At 46.0% G+C, this 21,655-nt stretch overlaps 1 protein-coding gene across 1 annotated transcript; it reads right to left on the minus strand.

Moving 5' to 3' along the window:
• Positions 1–464: 464 nt before the first annotated feature.
• On the minus strand, positions 465–21,600 carry LOC132460902 (voltage-dependent L-type calcium channel subunit alpha-1D-like). The gene is given in 46 exon segments (XM_060055913.1): positions 465–1,586; positions 1,883–2,221; positions 3,386–3,498; positions 3,596–4,026; positions 4,630–5,031; positions 5,180–5,505; positions 5,610–5,734; positions 5,947–6,048; positions 6,225–6,327; positions 6,807–6,903; positions 7,338–7,465; positions 8,013–8,172; positions 9,211–9,302; positions 9,534–9,599; positions 9,729–9,863; positions 10,310–10,330; positions 10,470–10,528; positions 10,531–10,552; positions 10,656–10,766; positions 10,906–11,064; positions 11,163–11,364; positions 11,531–11,677; positions 11,762–11,814; positions 11,943–12,050; positions 12,532–12,619; positions 12,803–12,909; positions 13,017–13,076; positions 13,438–13,567; positions 14,104–14,200; positions 14,284–14,341; positions 14,435–14,498; positions 14,662–14,734; positions 14,837–14,957; positions 15,253–15,460; positions 16,105–16,330; positions 16,541–16,701; positions 16,924–16,950; positions 17,045–17,108; positions 17,210–17,275; positions 17,612–17,754; positions 18,493–18,596; positions 18,737–18,933; positions 19,211–19,363; positions 19,512–19,657; positions 19,789–19,928; positions 21,423–21,600. Coding segments are annotated over 46 exon segments (6,198 nt in total). The 5' UTR covers positions 21,480–21,600; the 3' UTR covers positions 465–1,379.
• Positions 21,601–21,655: the final 55 nt, after the last annotated feature.

Genomic DNA, 21,655 nt, shown 5'->3' on the forward strand with positions numbered 1-21,655 from the left:
TAGTGGCTTTGGGGGTCTTCCACTCCAAGCAGAAAAGATCTGGATTCAACCCAATTATTTGCAGCTGACAGTAGTCATGCTTTACTAAGACGAATTACCCCACCCAAAAAACAGGAGGGAAGCCATGGTTTGCATTATTATATACCATTAGCATGGGGTTAGGCTGGGTTAAGAGTTAACCCTAAACCTATTCAATAATGTATAAATAAATAAATACCTTAAATAAATACCTCCATCACACCATTAATCACCATTATTTAACTGTTAATGAACTGTTAGTTAATCCTTATTACTGCATTAACTCATGTTAATAATCGATTGATGGCTGATTGTTAAGTGTTACCAGCAAAGTCAGCTTTTCTGGTATCACGAGTGACGTCTGAAAGGAAACGACTCCTTACAATCAAGATTTTACCTGAATATACCTTAGTGACAGAGCATTCACAGAAACAGCAGCCCTACAGTAACATCATGAAGTATTTTATTCTTATTTTTCTCTTTGTAAACATCTTGAAGACATTCCATATTTCATTATTTCAGATATCTGAAGAGCCACTCCCCCAAAAATATTGATTTTCTTACTGGTGACCACATACCCATTACCACATTTTTCTGCGCAGCCCAAATCAAACTGTTAATCAATTGAGTATTATAGCAACCGATATGCAGTACGGCGGTTTCACGTTGCAGATTACGCTGGAGGTGGGAGTGTCTGTCCATCTCTTCTTCTGCTTCTAATTCAGGGAATATTTTGGGTAAGAAAATACTTTACAAGATTGTTTATTGAGATTTCAACCACACCAGAGGACTTTTTACCATAGTTATTATATAGATATATGGACAATCTGCATAATAACAATAATTGTTGATGTTGTTTATTTCATATAATTAGAATGTGATGATTAATAAGCTCAAACATAATGGATTCGTATAAAGTGATGACACACAAAATTACAAAATAATGCAAAAATGCAGCTTATCATAGTAAAACTATCATACCTTTTAATACTCATATTTAGCAGGTATCATGTAGAATGTTCCAGTCCTATGTGGAAGCCTTGTGGAATGGACCACAGATTGTCGTATACCAGCAGCTGCTATACATATACATATCTGTTCATTTTTGGCATTGCAAATTAAGCCTCATGATTTGTACATTTCCACAAGTTCATTTTGCTCCTTTCCGTGGAGTGCTTTTGTTTTGGTGACACATACAATTTACGTGGGAATTAAGTTAAATAACTGCTCAACATAACTCCTACGCAATCGCCCACCCACTCCAGAGACATTTGGTGCTGTTTCTCCGAAACACATCAGTAACTCAAAGCACACAGAGAAACTCTTTAGAAACAGGGAACCTGAACTCCCTCAAGCCGATCTCAGTATGAAATCACGCAGTTCATCTCGTCCGCCAGCTCCTCCTCAAAGCGCCCGAGGGACTGTCCGGAGCCGCGGACGATCAGGTCGGTGGCGGCGTTCTCCATCTCGTCCAGGGTCATGTGACACGCCTCCGCAATCTCTCGCTTGGCAAAGTTCACGAATTTGGGGTCCCTGGCGTAATGCCCAAGGCCCTCTGATATCAAGATCTGGTGGAGGACAAAGTCACAACACAAAATGATTAACTAATGACAGAAAGAAACAATATTGACCGAGATCTTTGTACTATTAATGCAACGGCCAATATTGCAAATACGCAAATATGCAAATACTGACTCGTAATACTTTTCCATTCGGCCTCACAACAACAACCAAACTTTTGGGTCACTCATCAATCCAAACATGAACTGGTATGTCTTCTCTACACCACAAAGTCTTTAAGTGGGGTTTCCCCATAAGAGCATCTCTCCTGCTGGACCCCCGACCGACAGGACAGAGGACTCACCGACTCCACCAGGCTGTCCGCGCTGCCCTTCTCTATGAGGTCCCGCTGGAGGATGGGGGGCAACCTGCCGCTGGTGTAGGTCCTGGACTGACTGGGGTACCAGCCGGTGGGCCGGCTCCCCACGGGGAGGCTGGCGGTGCCGTCCGTCCACACGGGCTGGTGGGCGCCGCTGGCCTGGTCCACCAGGAGCATGGGCGTGTAGAGCAGCTTGCCCCGGCGGCCCAGGGACTCGGCCCCCCCGCCCACGGGGCCGCTGGGGGTGGGGGCCGCCATGTGGCCCCAGGAGGCCGGGGACGCCGACAGCACGCTGCCGGGCCGAGAGTCCAGGCTGTGCTGGGTCTAGAGAGGTCAGAGGAGAGTTGGGTTGTTGAACCACCAACCCAAAAAACAATGACCTGCAACAGGGATGTAGACTAGGACCAGGGATATAGACACAGATCCTGTTTATTTTTTTGCATTGATTTATTCTTGTTTAATTATTATTATTATATTTTTTTTTTGTCCTGTAGGTGCTGCTGGGATACCCACATTTCCTAGAATTATCTTAACTTAGCTCTTTTGGCCCGGTGTATGAACAGTTGTGGTCCTCTTTGTTGAGTGTGATTGTCATATATACCAATATTTAACAGCATGAATCCCAATTAGTTTGATTGTATGAAATTAATTGTCAGCCATGTTGATCTTTTGTTTTTTCGTAAACGCATGAACGGTGTGTCGCTTAATTGAATTGTGTGAAGGTTTTATCTCCTTCCTTTCATGAAGGATGTTCCAGCGTAGGCTGGAATTTAGAGAATTCAAACAGCGCTTATCTCTGCTTCCACTTAAAAGTCAAAGTCAAAGTCAGCTTTAATGTCAACTACTTGACCTGTAGACATACAAAGCAATCGAGAAGACGTTTCTCACTATCCCACGGTGAACAGATAAAGTGCCCATGCACAACAGATAAGACAACACTAAAAGTAAACATTGAAGTGCAGAAGAGAAAAGGACATTACGTATGTTAAAAAGATAGACAATAAAATAATAAAATCTAAGAGAAGCAGCATAAGTTTGTTTATATATTTGTAACAGATATATTTGATATATTTGTAACAGTAATGGTAATGGTAACATTGCAAATGGTAATAGTGCAAAAAGAAAAAGGAACATTTGATTCTTAGATTCTTCCGGGAGATTTCACTCAGTTTGGGCCCTTCCTAGGCAACAAGACTATCCACCGCAGCTTGCCCTCGCACCAGTGTAATGGTTAGTCTTGTCCACAAGATGTCATCCTCAGCTTATTGCTTTCCTTTATGACATAAAGTTGTTGTGTTGTGTCCTGTGTATTTAAGTGTGTTGTTTATTCCTATGTTTCTGAACGTAAAAAAAATGATGTGATACTTCACGTACTTCATAGGTGCACTGTTTGCCATACATGTCGAATATTATTGCAATAAACAATAATAGAAAAAACAACGCCTGGGCTCAGTTTCTCCCCACCCACCCAGCAGCAGTGCGGTGTACCTGCAGTCTGGACCGGGGGGCGGGCAGGCTGCCCCGATAGTTCCCCTGGGGGGGGAGGGCCTCGTCGCTGGACTGCGGCCTCAGACACTGGAGGTTAAAGGACGGCTTTCTCCCTGAAACAAAAGAATGGCACACGACTGTGAGACACACGGCGCGTGGAGTGTCGTCAGCCCAGGATTCACAGGGTAATGTTCCGCCGCGGTTCCCCACCTGTGGGTAACACGGGCAGCAGGCGCCGCCTGACAAACTGCATGCCGGTTTCATGTCCCTGGTAGTCGCCGGGGGAGTAGCTGCCGTTGGCCACGCTGCCGTTGCCGTAGCTGGTGGGGCTGCCGTTGCCGTTGACGTAGCTGGTGGGGCTGCCGTTGCCGTTGACGTAGCTGGTAGTGCTGCCGTTGCCGTTGAGGCTGACGACCACGCTCCCGTTGCCGTTGTAGCCGACTTCAGAGTACCCGTTCCCGATATACCCGTTCCCGGTGTAGGTGACCTTGGGCCCCGGAGCCACAGCCTCTCCGTGAAGGGCTCCATTGCTGTTGTGGTGGCCGTAGGGGACTTCTGCCGCGCCTGGCGGGGCCTGGCTGAGGCTCTGCTCGCTGTAGCCCGTCTCCGCGGGGGCGGCGGGGACGGCTGGGTAGATGAATCTATGCAGGCAGACGAAAGGAGAAGTGGATAAAAAAGGTGCCAAAGATACTCATGCAGGCTGCTGACCCTCTGATCCACCTTAAAGGACAAGGATCTTGCCGGTTAATTGTTGATTCTGTCAATGTGGAGATGTAAATCAGAAAGGATTTAATTAATGCAGAATTAATCTCATCCCCCCCAAGGGAGTACACACAATCTGATTCAGTGCAGTTTGTGAGCCATTGACACCCATTATATTCCAACAAATTAGGCACCTCCTAGCTGTACAAGCGCATATAACCGTGCACTTTTCTCCAATAGCGGCCACATTGAACCAATCGCTGAATTAAGATTCTGTGTTAAGACTCCACATGCTGACGGAGTTAGACAGAGAGTCTCAGAGTCAGAGTTCTTGAATGTTAAAGGTTCTGGTCATGACCACAGTGAGGATTCTTCATTTTATACAGTTGATTTTATAATTGCATCAGCTAAGTGATTGCAATGGATTGACCCAGTGGGGTAAAATATTAATTTGCGTTCAGCTGAGAGTCTTGATCTATATACATGCTTAGCAAACCAGTCAAATACCCTAAGCATCCCTTCTCCCGTTCCTGTGTACCTACCCATTTGCTGCCGGTGTGTATTCTGCAGTATTCTCAGAGTAATACACTGGATCATAAGTGGGACTAGCCACCGCTGGTTCAGCTATCGCTGGTTCAACCACCGCAGGTTCTACCACCGCAGGTTCTACCACCGCAGGTTCTACCACCGCAGGTTCGACCAAGGATGTTTCGACCAGCGGCGTGTCCGTCACCGCCGCTTCGACCACCGCTGTTTCCACCATCTGCGTTTCAATCATCGGTTCAGTCGGCAATGTTTGAGCCACTAACGCCGCAACAGCTGCTGTGTGAATTGCCGTGGTTTCAACTCCGGCTTCACATCCACCCTCACACACCACTGGTGGAGGAGGAGGCGGAGGAGGAGGAGGGTGTGGAGGGGATGTAGGAGGTGGAGACAGCATCTCACTGGTGAAGATCAAGCCCGATCGGGAGAGAAGAGAACATTAAGTCAGTTTTAAAGGAACTCAATTGTGCAGCATTGAATATTCAATACAATGCACCCAAATATACGGGCGGACATCGATTGAAGACGGAGGAGAGCCGGTGGCCCCACCTGGCGGACTCAGACTTCAGGGGCTGCTCCAACACCACACTCATCCCCGGGACGAGAGAGTCCGGCCGCAGGTGGTCGGGCGTCCACGTCACCTGCTCTGTGATCACGCCCCCGTTGGCCAGCTTGGGCGGGTCCTCCAGGAACACGGCGGTCTCTTCCGCCAGGTCCGGCGGCGGCAGGGGGGTGGTGGGGGTGGTGGGGGCGGAGGCTTCAGCCCCGCCGTCAAACACCTCGTCTCCCATGTCCACGGCCTCCTCGTCCTCCAGGTCGCAGGCCATGGCCAGGCGCATCTCCGGGGCCAGGTCCTGCAGCGTGCGCAGCCCTTGCTGCACACACAAACACACACACACACACGCAAAAATCTGGTTGATTGTCGTGGTCAGTGAGGTAGACAGAGTCCGAGCTCTGACTGCAGCAGCAGGAGGTTTACCTGAAGAGCTGCTGCCTTGTCCTTTTTCTTGCTTTTTCTTTCCCTCTCCTTCCTTTTGCGGTACTTTTTGAAATAGTCCTGGATCAGGAAGCTGGCGTAAAACTTCCCGCAGGTCACCTCATCCCCTGAACACGGAAAATACATTGTTAGGGCCCTGTTTCAGAGAAAATGGCTGACATATATTTAGTAGTTGAGGTCAGGTGACTAGGTCAGGTGATATGCTATGCAATGATGATGTTCAGCTACATTAATGCACAAATTGTGAGTTTTATATCTTAATCCACCACACGTGTCTTCATCAGAGAACTAGCCAACAGGTTGTAGTTCTGCAGCTTACCTCTAGGTGGCGGAATGATTTCATCAATGAGCTTAGGCTTTGTGCGCTTCCACAGTTTCTTTATGATCAGCTTTAGCTCTTCATTCTGTTGGTCAATGGGTCCTACACACAGGGGCATACAAACATAAACAATAACTCACGGCAATCTCCACGCTAGGTCACTTCACACCGGTGTAATTAAAAGTGCATGTGGGTTTAAGCGTTTTGGTGTGACATCTGTGCGTTTGTATTTGTGTATATGTGGTGTGTGCGTGTATGTGGGGGCAGGGCAGGATCACCTTCTGTCTTAATCTTCAGCGAGGTGCGCACCAGTGCGAAGAGAGTGGCGCTGAAGGTGACGGTCCCATCAGCGTGCAGCGGCACATTCATGGCAACCAGCCTCTGATTGGGCGAGAGAGGTTGAGACGGGGTGAGGAGGGAGGAGGGGGAGGGGGAGGGAGGAGGAGGAGGGAGGCACTAATAGGATTGGCAGGGGGAAGTGGAAGGCGCGCCCCAGAGCCGGGGAGAAGCTAAGTGTGGTGTGCGACGGTAGATTGCAGATTAACCTAGGGAAAGGCTTGAAGGTGCAAAGTGTAAAAGGATCTGTATGTGTGTGCAGGATGTGTCATGTGTTTTGCGTCTCTGTTGATATGAATACATAGCGAACGTGATCTATTAATACTGATTACCCTGATAATCCTCTGTTTACCTCAGGGTTTAGAGTTAGACATGGTGCTACACTGGTGCAGATACAGATATAGACGATGGTTCAGATGAACAACGGTGTGGATAATATGGGTATATCGTTGTGTTATCATCGCTTGAGGGTTCAATACTCGTAGGAAGTTCCAAATGGAGGATGCGTCTTCTGCGTGTCTTACCTTACAAGCCACGCGATGAGGGCATAGCTTTCCAAAACCAAGCGGCGGCTGAATTCTGCGCAACATGGTGACTACGTCTATGTGCTTTATGCGACCGCTGCAGGGAACACACGCAGAGCAGGCACGGGACCAGTTAGACATTGACTCAAACACACAAGACAGCAGAATCACTTTTGGCCCTGCAGAGTCTTTAAGCAGAAGGTTAAATGTGTTTACTATTGAGTCAGTAGGTCATTATCCTTGACATACATTGAATTCGGTTTCAGGCATGTCATTAGGGAACAGGTGAGGGAATCTTGGTCAATGATGGTAGACTGGATACTGGGGTTCAATCTCAGGGAGTCAAGCACCCCAACACCGAAGCACTGACGATATAAATGTGAGTGCAGTGAATTCAAGAGGTAAAAACCTCGGCTAAATGTTTGATGGGAATAGATTTGTATTCCGTCGTTCATAACATGGAGGACATGTGGTGTCTGCTGAGAGGCTTGAGCAGGAGGGAGAGGGTCTGAGCCTGGTTCTTGTTCTTACGTGGCCTCAGGGTCGTAGTCGGACCACACTCTCTTAAACTCGTCCAGATGGTGGGTGCCCAGCACGGTCCAGTCTCGGGTCAGGTACTCAAAGTTATCCATGATGACAGCGATGAACAGATTGATAATCTGAGTGAGAAAGACAGGCAGAGAATAGATATTCCAGCAAATCTGGTTTCTGGCCACAAATGCACTTTGGCACAGGAATCAAAGGTATACATAAGTCCTTTGAAGGACCAAGCAAAATCATTTATTTAATTTTATTAAAACAGCAATAAGGCATCCGCAATATTAATGCGTATTATTTCAAATTGTAATATTGTGATTTGTTAGATGCAATCATAGATCCTCATAGATGGTGATCACATGGAACCTTAGTGAGTCTAACGGATAACAGTTTTAAAATGACATAGAAACTTGGACCATGGATAATATAATACTGAGGAGGTTGCAGGGTGCTCTAGCATTAATTCATAATATATATAAAAAATTCTCTCCAAATCATAACAGACAATAAGTGAATAGTCTTTAAATGATATCCCTTTCCCTTCTGCGAGGATTGTCCTGACAGCAGCCTTGAGCTGCATGGGTTGCATGCTTGGGCTGTACTTAAGCGCTGCGGGAGATGGAGTGAGCAGACTGGGGGTGGGGCTGTAATCCGCCAGGCTCCTCTCACCAGGTAAGCGCAGAGCATGAAGAAGCTGATGAAGTAGATGTAGGCCAGGTTGCTGCCGCAGCTGAACTCCTCGCCGGGCACCGTGTCCGACTCCGGGTCACAGCGTCGGCCCGGCAACGCTGCCAGCATGATCTCCTGCCATTGCTCACCTGTAGCACACCTGGAGGGAGGGAGGGAGGGGGAGGGAGAGGTTGAGAGAGAGGGCGGGGGGAGAGAGGGCGGGGGGAGAGAGGGGGGGAGATGGGAAATAGAGAGAGAGGGAGGGAGAGAGGGGGGAGGTAGGAAGAGGGAGGGGAGAGAGGACGGGAGTGAGGGATGTCAGCCCCGGTGTATCGGAGAGAGACAGGGAGGGCTACAGAGATGACTTGATGTACAGAAGGATTTAAACAAATGAGGTCCTTGAGATTGGCCCAGTATTGAGCAGGAACACTTCAGCCGTAGTAAGCGAAAACTAGCTGCAATTTATTCCTTGGGGGCAATAGCGATTGGAAATATGCGTCCTCTAAAAGTGCTTATCTTTTCCACTGAGTGGCTGAGATTATATTCGATCATTATGGAAAAGATCCCTCAAAAGAAACACAATTAGTTTCATTACCTTTCACTTGATCATGGCCAAGTCTCGCTCAAGGAGGTAAAATTTGTTGTTGCAGGAAGTGAACAGTTGAAATGTGAGTGAGAGCTGGAAAGCAGAGAGTTTGTTTTGTTGGATTACGATAAGCGTAGATTAGTGTTACCTGGTCATGATTCAGGTGAAGGAGAGTTGAGATTGTAATGACAATAGGGAAACATCCTACAACAAGATTTCAATCTTCTACCTTAGCAAGACGTGGTCGGACACAATAAGAAACAGACCGTGGTCAAGCAAGAGTGTGATTTCGCTTCTATGTAATGATCGAATATAATGAGTCTTCAGTGGCAAAAACAAGCACTTTTGACCATTACTGTGGTACTATTGCCCCAAAGGAATACATGGCAATCCGTCTTTCAATAATTACGGCTGCAGCGTTCTTACTCAATATCGGACCAATTTCAAAAATGTCTGTCGGCCTTACACACAAAATTATCGGAGAACAGGGTCCTCGTTGAAGTCTCTCAAAGTTTTCCTCTAAGCACCTATAAGAAATCCGTTGTTCTTGTGGGGAGCGTTTTGTAGTTTGTAAGTGAGGTGTAGTAGAACTACAGCAGCGATAGAACCAACCTGAAGAGCAGCAGCACAGCCATGAAGAAGGTCTGGAAGTTACAGTTCCTGTTGATGTGGGTGCTCTCATCCACGGCCACCTTCCCAAATGTCTGTTAGGGAAAACGGGGCGAGTTGGAGGTCTTTTCTGACAAGAACCTCAGAGGTACTGATCTGATTCTGAGTGATGAAGCAGGCGATCTCTGTTTGTATTATTCAATGTTTCTATGTTTCCCTTTGTTCCACATTAATTTATTGAATGAATGGTCACCCATTTTCTAATCTTCTGATCAAGGCCTGAGCGGAGGAGGTTACTCTAGCTCAGGTTGGTTAGAGGGACTCACCTGCATGCCGATAACAGCATAGATGAAAAATATCATGGCGATGAGCAGGCCGACATAGGGCAAAGCCTTTTAGGATGGAAACAAAACAGCTATTAACGGTTCATTATCATAAACGACTTAAAGCCCTTCTGAATTACATTTGTGTTAAAATTATTCAAACATTTGGAGAATGATTTGAATGAATTCTGCGCTGACCTGGAGTGACTTGATGAAGGTCCAGAGGAGGGTTCGAATGCCCTCCCCTTTGCTGAGTAATTTGACCAATCGCAAGACTCGGAACAAACGGAAGAAGGTGATGGACACTTTTCCACTTTCACCTTTGCCTCCACCCTGGAGAGAGAGATAGAGAGAGAAGGAGAGAGAGAGAGAGATAGAGAGAGAGAGAGAAGGAGAGAGAGAGAGAGAGAGAGAGAGAGAGAGAGAGAGAGAGAGAGAGAGAGAGAGAGAGAAGGAGAGAGAGAGAGAGAGAGAGAGAGAGAGAGAGAGAGAGAGAGAGAGAGAGAGAAAAACTTAGAGAGAGAGAGAGAGAGAGAGAGAGACAGAGAGAGAGAGAGAGAGAGAGAGAGGGAGAGGGAGAGAGAGAGGAGAGAGAGAGAGAGAGAGCGAGAGAGAGAGAGAGAGGAGAGAGAGAGAGAGAGAGAGAGAGAGAGAGAGAGAGAGAGAAAAACTTATAAATAGAGGGCCTTCCATGTTGTATGAACGTTTTTAAGTATTGAACGAGCGGATTATTTTGTGTGTGTGTGTGTGTGTGCTTTGAATATTCTGCCAAGGTTTACCTCAGCGTGTTCACCTCCCCCCTAGATTACAATTCAGTTCCAAAAGAGAGAAGTTGTGGAGAAAATAAAACAACATTACGGTTAATATTGAAACATGAGGATGCATCTCAAATTAACCACTGGATATAAACTGATATTTCTTTAAAGTAATGAAACTCACGCTTAATTCAGAAACAGCGATATCCAAAACACTGCCGATGACAATCAAAGCGTCAAAGAATTCCAGGGGTCAATAAAATAATGCTATGGAATAGAAAAGAGAAGAAAGACATGATGTTGCATAGTAAAGGGATCATCTGTTGATGTTTCTGCATATGTATAGCAGCTATAAGAAAGGAAAACGTACATGAGCTCGAAGAGCCAGTAGTTTGATGATCATCTCCCCAGTGAAAACTACCGTAAAGATCATGTTGAGGATGTCCATGATGGAGGTGAACAGTTTGGACTGCTCATAATGCTAGTGGAGGAAAAAGCAACAGAGAATAATTAAATATAACTATAATATAATATAATATATCTTAAAACATCAACACAGCATTAGTGTGTATTACTTAAGCTACATCAAACACAAAACCTATCTATCTGCCCAGACGTACCTGAACAGCTAGTGTGAGCGTGTTGCCCAGAATCAGAGCAAACATGATGTACTCAAACTGGCTGGAGTTGACGATCCTCCAGAATTTGAGCTGCGACGGGTTCTTAGGAATGTAGATCTTTATAGGCTGTGCTTTTATAGCATAGTACACACACTGTCTCTGTAAAGGACACAGGAGCAGAGAAGGACATCCATCACATCATATCCACCTCTTTCTTTGTCTTTGGAAATGTTTCAATAGCGGCAGAATGAACTAACCTGATTTTTGTTGAGCTCGCAGTTCTTGAACTCTGCCTCCCCCTGCTCTCGGAACGTGATGATGACGAAACCCACGAAGATGTTCATCATGAAGAAGGCGATGATGATGATGTAGATGATGAAGAAGATGGAGATCTCCACGCGGTAGTTGTAGATGGGGCCCCGGTTTATGGCGTTGGCGTCCACCGCCTTGTAGAGAAGTCTGGACGAGGAGAGGCCCAAAACATGAATCTACAGAGTCCTTTGTAGACCTCGGTGTATCAATGTAAGGACTTCAAGGCACCTTTAAGTCTCTTTGGATCAAAGTGTCTACCAATCAACTACATAGTAAATACCTCATCCGTATACATCGTCATGTTATCACTTACTGCGGCCAGCCTTCAAACGTGGACACGGTGAACAGAGCCAGCATGCCCATCAGCACGTTGTCAAAGTTGAAGTCGCTGTTCTCCCAGATCCTCTCCCGCACCATGGGGTGGTTCATGTCGCCGTCTTTGTAGACCACAAAGGTTCCCCTTCGGTTCCACACAACAACCACAGAGATATTTAACAATGCTGTTCCTCTTAATGTTCAGACAGAGAGCAAGGGCCTTACTTACTTGCATTCGTCTGGCGTGTGCTTGGCCTCGTCTGTGCAGCTGTAGAACCTCCCCTAGAGCGAGGAGAGAGACAGACGGGTGAGTGAGGACATCAGCAAGCCAGCCCAGAACCCGCTGGCCAGAGATTAGAATGATCCGAGCCCATGGAAACGGTCAGGTACAGAGAAGAAGATCCACGCACCTTGAAAAGCTGCACGCCGATGCAAGCAAACATGAACTGCAGAAGGGAAGTGACGATCAGGATGTTGCCGATGGTTTTGATCGCCACGAACACACACTGCACAACGTTCTGTGGGCACACAAAAGAAAGCAATTTCGTTTAGGAAATACTATTATGTTTGCAAGAAAGAAGGAAGGAGAGAAGGAAAGACCAATAGCAAGAAAGACGGACCGAAAGGCAGACAGAAAGGTAGAAAGATGAAGGAGAAAGACAGACCAACAGAAAGAAAGGCAGAAAGAAAGAAAGAAGGAGAGAAAAAACATCAGAACGAAGGAGAGACAGAAAGGCAGATAGAAAGAAAGAAAGAGAATGGCAGACTGACACAGAAAGAAAGAAAGAAAGAAAGAAAGAAAGAAAGAAAGAAAGAAAGAAAGAAAGAAAGAAAGAAAGAAAGAAAGAAAGAGATAAAGACAGACCAACAGAAAGAATAAAGACAGAAAGGCAGACAGAAGGATAGAATGTGAAAGGCAGACTGACACATACAGAAAGAAAGAAAGAAAGTAAGAAAGTAAGAAAGCAGGAAAGCAGGAAGGAAGGCCGAGGTGGCTACCTTGAGGCCCTTGGCTCTGTTGATGGCCCTGAGAGGCCTGAGCACTCGCAGCACCCTGAGGATCTTCACCACCGAGATGGCGCTGGAGCTGAAAGCAGCAACAGGAGAGCATCAGCCCTACGGCAAGCTAAAGATGTCTCGGTTTTTACTCAGAAGAGGAACATGACAGTTGATCGTAATAGCACGTTTCAACCAAAGAATATTTCTCTCAGTAATTGATCTCGTCGGTGTTCAGAGGAGGGCCGGCTGCCACTGGAGCGTGTTGACTCACTGGAGGAAGAAGGACATAAGGGACACGCTGACGACCAGCAGGTCCAGGAGGTTGAAGGCGTTCCGGCAGAAGGAGCCCGTGTGCAGAACAGCTCCATAAACGGTCATCTAGAAGGACAGGAAAACTTGAATCATAATCATAAATGTGTTTTTTCTTTGTTTTTTGGGACATGATTGGAGTCTTTACAATATCAAATCATGGTGACTGTGATTACCTTCAGAATAATCTCCACTGTGAACACTGAGGTGAACACATAATCAGCATAGCCGAGGACCTGGAGGAGAAAAAACAAACGGTATGTATATCAAGACTATCAATAACATGCATCGGCTCATTTGAAGGCGTGAAGCGGTGAACACATGATGAGCTTTGAGCGTCGGCGTTGCCAGCGTTGCCAATGAGTCTAACGTTGAAGGACACTAGCTTAGCGCTGGACTTCAACCGGGTGTAGTGGACAACCTCGATGTTCCAACTTCTTGGAACCTAAACGGCAACCTCATTTCAAAACCCAAATACACGCTTTAGGAGTTAAAAGCGCTGAACTCTGTCGGCTGGCTATGTTTTCTAAACGCCCAACCTAGCGTCCAGCACTTTGCTGGACGCTCGTCACGGACCGCCTCTGGAGCCGTTCTTACGATGTTCCTGAAGGAGTGAGACTTGATGGGATCCTCAGCGGCCAGTGAGATACTGCTGAGGATGATGAAGACCAGGATGAAGTTGGTGATGTAGGGGTGGTGGATGAGGTTGTGGCAGGCCACTCGCAAGCTGCAGGTGGGATTAGGTGGATAGAGTGAGAGAACGAACATACAACATGCAACACATCCTAATAAACAGAGCATGGGGCATGTCTTAATGAAGCAGCATTGCATCAGGTTTCTTCATTACTGTAGACCCGACTGCAGAGACACAGAAGGTAACCTGCAAGTGGAAACTTTTACTGCAAAATAGCCTAACCTATAAACGTCAACATAAAACACTGCAGAATTGAGCAGGGCACATTACTATATTAATAGTTCAGAACAAAAAAGTAGTAAATTAGATTAGAGTTAGAATTTAAACATTGTAACCCACATAACCACACAGTTATTATTACACTCAACCAGAGTCATGGGAATTTAAAAGATTTGATGGGCACATCTTTCAGATGGATAATGGACCACTAATGAATTGAACGGCTTTCACAGTGAGATGTGAGATGAGATCTATAGTGAATGCTTTGTGTTTGCCTTCAACACAGCAGAATCAGGATGGCACTTCAACTCTGCATCCATATCAAAGACATGTGTAGAATCTCTAATTACCAGTTCTTCTTCCCCAGAAGGAAGAATGAGCTCCCATCAGGAATGGGGACGATCTTCTCTTTAGGCCCAGAGAACTCTGGTTTCAGAGGAGCCACTCCTGCAGCACAAGAACAATCCAATAAACCGATAGGCCTTCAGACAGCGTGAGCAGCCTTCTGCAACAGTGCCCTCCCCACTCACCCTCCAAGCCCTCGATGGCTCTGAGCTCCTCGTTCTCCTGCCAGTCATCTTCTTCGTTCTGCACAGGTGGAGAACAAAGACACAATTTTTTTCTTTCAGTGACTTCCATTTTTATCAGAAGGCACAGTCAAGGTTACAACATATATTTTACCCCTGCATCTTCATCCTCCTTCTCCTCATCTTCATCCCATTCGTCGTCTTCCTCTTTTTTCTCCCTACAAATCAGACATGACAGTTACAGAGGAGTCGGTCTGACTGAAAACACACGACAGCTCTGTGACGCTGCCAATTAACCTACATAAAAGAATGTACATTCAATGACCCTTAATCTGAGATTTATGTATGCCTTATAAAACCTCCACTGAGAACGCTACTTACTCCTCTTTCTTTTTACCGCCTCCGCCTGCCAAATTGTCCACAGCGATAGCCAAGAAGACGTTGAGAAGGATGTCTGGATTTACAGTTAAAGATCCACTTTATACATCCAATAATTAATAGTAAAATCAGACTCCCAGTTTGAATAACCACGTGATGGTGTTCTTAGAAAGGATACAGTTACCGCAGACGAAGAGGATGACAAAGTAAATGCACACCACCATGTTGGGGAAGATGGGCCCTCCGTACGCCATGATGCCGTCGTACATCACAGCGTTCCAGTCCTCCCCGGTGAGGATCTGCACACAGACACACAGACACACAGACACACAGACGGGTGGGTAGACAGACAGACAGGGAGGCAGGCAGACGGTCAAGGATGCAGAAAAATAGTCAAACAGAAAGACACACAGACAGACATAAAGAGAGAAAGACAGAAAGTCCACAAAAGGAAGAAAGAAAGAAAGAAAACAATGAATGAATGAATCAATGAATGAATGGTGACCGATCTGTCAATGAGACAGGATCATGTGATCCGCTCATGAAGCATGGAGAGGGATTGGCCATGTTTTGCTCCATAACAGAGCTGCTAACCTGGAAGCAGGTGAGCAGGGCCTGTGGGAAGGAGTCGAATGTGCTCCTCTTCATCTGAGTCTCGTCAAAGTTGAATTTGCCTCCGAACAGCTGCATGCCCAGCAGGGCGAAGATGATGAGGAAGAGGAAGAGCAGGAGCAGCAGGGAGCAGATAGCCTTCATGGAGTTCAGCAGAGAGTTCACCAGATCTGACAGGGCCGCCCAGTGCCTGGCAACACAAGACAACAGCTTTTACAAAAGGAATCAGAGAGCACCTTGTTATAAACAGACGGTCTCTCGATGTCATCCTCAGATAAGTCCTCTAGCGGTGCTTCCAATCTTCTCCATCTTCCATGCAGCGGGCCAGTTCGCCAGTGTTTTCTGCAGTATGTTGGTGTGGGGCGCCCTGGTGGTCGACCCCGTGTGTTGCTCCCCACAGCACCAGCCGACTGGCTGGGAGCTCCCAGTGTCTCTGGCTACGACCGCCCAGTCTCTTTTCTCTGGGTGATACCTTCTCCTTCTCAGTCAATTGAGTGACGCTTGATGTTGCTTCATTCAATGTTTCTTTCAAATGTTAACATTTGGATATGAATTTGGAATTCGATTCTGAGGTGCTGATTCAATTACTACTCATATATACGACTCTCATAGCACAATACTGACAGTTTGTTCTGTTGTTGATCAATTAACAGCAAATAATTTCGTTTTAAATTTTTTGTATTTGTGGATACAAATGTCAAAATGAACCAACTTTAGAGACTTTAGATTTTGATTAAAGGCATCATTTGAACCCAGCCTCAGAGCTGCTATTAGAACCTTAATGACCAGCCCTGGACCCAACGAAGTCCATGAACCTGAGAGGACGTGTCTCACCGGGTCATCTTGAATATCCTGAGCAGCCGGATGCAGCGCAGCACGGAGATGCCGATGGGGGGGATGAACTCCAGCTCCACCAGCAGCGTCTCCAGGATGCCGCCGCACACCACGAAGCAGTCGAAGCGGTTGAACAGCGCCATGAAGTAGATCTGCAGCCCGAAGGCGTACATCTTCATGGACATCTCCAGCGTGAACAGCAGCAGCAGGATCTTATTGGCGCGCTCTGGGGCACAAGGAGGTACGTTTGATGTCTTCTTTATTACTGGACCCTTTATGTTCATTAATACACAAGCAAAGGTTCTATATTTTTCCCTTTATTATTTTGTTTTTGTTTTCCTGTATTGTATGGTGTATGATTATCTGATATTGTTAGAGTACGGTGGGTACTATGGAGGAGGGCTGTGGGAGGAGGCGGGGTGTGGGCGGGGCTGACCTTGCATCTCGGTGAGCCACGTGGGCTGGCCGTAGTGCTCGGAGGCGCTGGCCACCGTGTTGAGGAACACCAGCAGCAGGACCAGCCAGTAGAAGTTGTTGGTCTTCACGGCCACGCGACAGTTCTTCCTCATGGTGTGGTTCAGCTGGCACAGCTGGTCGCTGGGCGACGGGACAAAACAAGGGGTGACTCACCGGGAGAGGGGCTCGAGTGGTAAAACACACTGGGGGTTTACAGGCTATTTCTGTGTCTTTTATGGACAGGGCAGTGAAGAGAGACATGGAAGTGGGTTGAGGGAGAGATGGCTGGCGGTGCATTTGATTAACATTTTTTTTATTCTTAAATTACTTTACTTATATCAAATGAAATATCAAATGACTCACCAGAAACTGTTGGCCATCATCTTTGCCCTGTGAGCAAGGAGAAAACAAACGTATTATTCAGGAGAGCAATTCTTACAAAACACACAACATTTTTAGACGTTATACGTTGTTCTTGTCTTACATCAAGGAAGCGCAGAAGCCGTTGTCATCATCGAGATATGCGATGTCGTCGTCAGAATCCGACTCTATTTAAAGAGAGAGTCGGGGCCATCTTATATAAGTAGTCTAAATCAACTAAACGTGCTAAAGAGTGGAAACAGAAGGAGCAGAAAGATGGCAGACATACCTCCATCCTCACTCTGTTTGTACCAGCCAAACTTCTTCATCATCTTCTTCTTGGCTATTGCAGCACCTTTAGAAACGGAAGAGGGTTACAGCACTTAAAATGCATGTTTGTGAGTGTGTGTGTACATTGGTTAAAAAAATTATATATTTCAATATATAGATACATGTCATTTGATTACAGAGGTGTACACAAGGTCCCTGTGTTTGTTGGTTCATGAGTGTGTTGATGCATATGAACAGTGCAGTTGTTTGGGGGCATAAGTGTGTGTGTGTTTATGTGTGTCTGTGTGTTTGTGTCTGTCTTTGTTTGTATTTGTGTGTGTGTGTGTGTGTGTGTGTGTGTGTGTGTGTGTGTGTGTGTGTGTGTGTGTGTGTGTGTGTGTGTGTGTGCAGTGATGCTCACGCTTGTTGCCCTCCTCGTCCACGTCCTCGGCCTCGATGAGCCAGTCCATGTAGCCGATCATGTCCTCCTCCATCTGCTTGCTCTCCTGGGCCTTCTGCAGCTCCCCGCGCGCCACCGCCTTCTCTCGCTCCTTGGAGAACTCTCTGCCAGGGCGCGCACACACACACACACACACACACACACACACACACACACACACACACACACACACACACACACACACACACACACACACACACACACATAGGAGAGCACACACACAAGAACGCACCCACACACACACACACACAAACACATAGGAACGCACACACACAGGAACGCACACACACACACACACATAGAATAGCACACACACAGGAACGCACACACACACACACACACACACACACACACAGGAACGCACACACACACACACAAACACATAGGATGGCACACACACAGGAACGCACACACACACACACATACACATAGGAACGCACACACACACACACATACACATAGGAACGCACACACACACGAACGCACAAACACATAAAGGAACGCAGACACACAGAAACGCACACACAGGAATGCACAAACAACGGAACGCACATGGGCAGACATGCACACACAAACACAAAAACACACACACAGACACACGCACACACACACAGGAACGCATACACGCAGGCACACGCAACAACGACATTTACATTCACACAGAATAGGAATGGAAGGATGTTATTATAAAATCAATTTCTTGTTTGTCCCTTATCTAATGGACAATAAATCCGACATAGATGTATGTGGATATGGTTTTACTCCATTTAGCTTGACACTACTATGGACAGCAGACACATACACAAAAAAGCACGTTTTCACAATGGGTTTTCTCCACATACCCGCTCAACACACCCAATACGAGGTTGATGATGAAGAACGATCCAAAGATGACAAGAGACACAAAGTAGATCCAGGGAATCTCAAAGCCAATGGCGTCGTTCATCTGTGTAGAGGATGAAGCGCGGATAAGAAGCAAGAGAGAGCAAGTGGCAAGACAACACTTTAAAATAGTTTCCTATCAGAATGGGAGGCAGAGGAGGATATAACATTCAGTATGCAGAAGGAATGGAAGAATCTAGTTACCCAGTAAAGCACATCTGTCCAGCCCTCCATAGTGATGCACTGGAACACGGTCAGCATAGCGAAGAATATGTTGTCAAAGTTTGTTATCCCACCGTTTGGCCCCTCCCACTTTCCCCTGCACTCTGTCCCATTGGACATGCAGAAGCGCCCGTTTCCCGCAAAAGCACAAGGTGTTGGGTCATCGTCCAGCATTAGTTCTAGAAGGCAGAAACAAAAAGTATTGAAATGCATTATAAGCGCATGCAAGTGCAAAATAATCAGTTTCTAATGTATATGTTCAAGCATGATCAGAAAACCACAAATTAACAATCTCTCTTTTATCTACTTAACGGTCTGTCTGTCTGTCTGTCTGTCTGTCTGTCTGTCTGTCTGTCTGTCTGTCTGTCTGCTAGCTTGATTAGGTCCAGGTCAAAACAACACAACTCTAGGCCACACGTGGTACAGACGTAGGTGATCTGCGGTTTATGTCCAGACCTGAGCCCAGGTAGTAGCAGGTTTTGTGCATCCTGCCAATGAAGAGCTCCAAGCCGATGATGGCGTAGATGATGATGACAAACATGACCAGCATACCGATGTGGAGCAGAGGCACCATGGCCTTCATGATGGAGTTCAACACAATCTGGAGACCTGGTGCACAACACAGGAGATAAGACAATATCCCTCTTATTTTAACCCCAGACCGGAAATCAGGGTGTCACAGCAGAAAGATACTCATAGTTCATAAAACGATGGACTCAATCTGTAAAGAAGTGCCTTGGGGACCATGAGAACCTACTCGGCACTCCAGAGACCAGCCTGAGCGGTCGCAGCACCCTGAAAGCTCTCAGAGCTTTGACGTCCAACCCTCCAGGTTTGCCTGCAGCGTGGTGGGCCTCCCCTGGCTTGTGGTCCGTCATTCCCTCGGCCATCACACTGAACAGCCTGCACGACACACACACACACACACACACACACACACATCCACAGTGACATGTGACAACTCATCACATACGTGCCAGCGGTACATACGTATCATGCGACAGTGCATATCTACTGTATGTGTGTCAACATACCCGACGATGACGATGACAAAATCGAGCAAGTTCCAGCCGCTGCGTATGTAGGCGCTGGGGTGCATGACCAGGCCATAGGCCAGGATCTTAGTGAAGGTCTCGATGGTGAAGATGACCAGGAAGACGTACTCTACTTGTTCCTGAGCACACACAAGGAATAGGGAGTCTTCAGGCAAACTGTCCTATATTTTCCTTGTTAGGACAAGGGTGGATCTGACCTGAATGAGGCAGGAACCCTATTGCTTCATAGCTAGGGGTTATATTTTGGATACACACAGGAGAGGAAATGGGGTAAGTCATTGTGAGTATGGTCACCTTTATTACAAATACAAGAAGCTACTAGCGTTCTGATACTATCACTTTAGTTTACTTTTTCGCTGGACAATATTAGTCACTCCCTTTACTCCAAAGAACAAAAGAAAAGAAAAGTCTGTGTGACGTATTTATCCCGGTGGCTTTGTAACCTCTTAACCCAGTGTCTATCCTGCAGGCTTAATCCGGTCACTGTATACCTTTTCAGTAACCTTCAGCCTAGTTCTGCTAATCAGTGCCACTGTCAGCTTTACGTCCTACTGGCACAGTAGAGAACCTGACCGACTGCGTGAGCCACGATGACTTGTTAATTGCAAAACACAAACACAGGTGTTGCTCATAACACTAATTTTCTGTAACTTTTATGCACCAGGGCACAGTAGACCAAACAAGAGGAGATAAACCACATTGACCATGTACCACATTCCTGGTTATAAAAGAGCAGACCCTTCATTAGTATTATGAGCTATACATGGGTTTGTCTTACGTGAAGAGGGTCTTTAGTCCCATTACGTGCTGTGATCCAACCATCATTAAAAAAACACTCCTTTGTTGATAAGCAATGTGCTTTTTAGTTGAATACGTAATGAAAGTTTAGTGATGTACAGGGGAAGGAGAAAAACAGAGAGAGAGAGAGAGAGAGAGAGAGAGAGAGAGAGAGAGAGAGAGAGAGAGAGAGAGAGAGAGAGAGAGAGGAAGAAAGCAAGCAGATGGTAAGTGTCATTATTCCTGAGAGGATCACCTGACCTCTGACTGACCACAACTTTTTCTTCCTTAATGTCATTATCCTTTAACAGAACTATTACCCTCTCGGTAATAGCTGCTGTCAAAATAATTGTACTAGAGGCTACACTCATTTCATTAATCACATGAAATGTGACACATTTTATTTTTTAATTAAGATATATTCTTAAGGTATATTCTATAATATACTGAACGTATTTTTCCTTTAAATATATGCATTAAGGATGTATCTATAATTTTTGTTCAAGTGCAGGTATGTATGTATGTATGTATGTATGTATGTATGTATGTATGTATGTATGTATGTATGTATGTATGTATGTATGTATGTATGTATGTATGTATGCATGTATGTATGTATGTATGTATGTATGTATGTATGTATGTATGTATGTATGTATGTATGTATGTATGTATGCATGTATGCATGTATATAAATTTATGTATTAATGAATGCATGCAAGTTTGTCGATCTGTCGGTCTGTCTCTCCATACATCTAATGCCATACGTTCAAGTCATGGTGGTTTTTGTATTATACTTGCATTGATACAAATCCACATTTGTGGAGATAACTCACCAGATTGTGATTGGTGGCGTTGGAGTCATCGTCTGGGTAGGGTTTGGTGACTCCCATAGCGACACAGTTGGCGAAGATGGCGAGCAGGATGAATATATCGAAAGGCCTGCAGGACTGGAGTCAAGGACTGAATAACAACAACTAATAACACAATTTAAATCTAGGGTAGGCAAGTCAGATAATCCTGGGACGGCAAATACGGACATAGAAGCAAAAGAAATGAGACAAAGCCA

Source organism: Gadus macrocephalus, chromosome 1 (genome assembly GCF_031168955.1).
Source record: "Gadus macrocephalus chromosome 1, ASM3116895v1".
Lineage (NCBI taxonomy): Eukaryota > Metazoa > Chordata > Actinopteri > Gadiformes > Gadidae > Gadus > Gadus macrocephalus.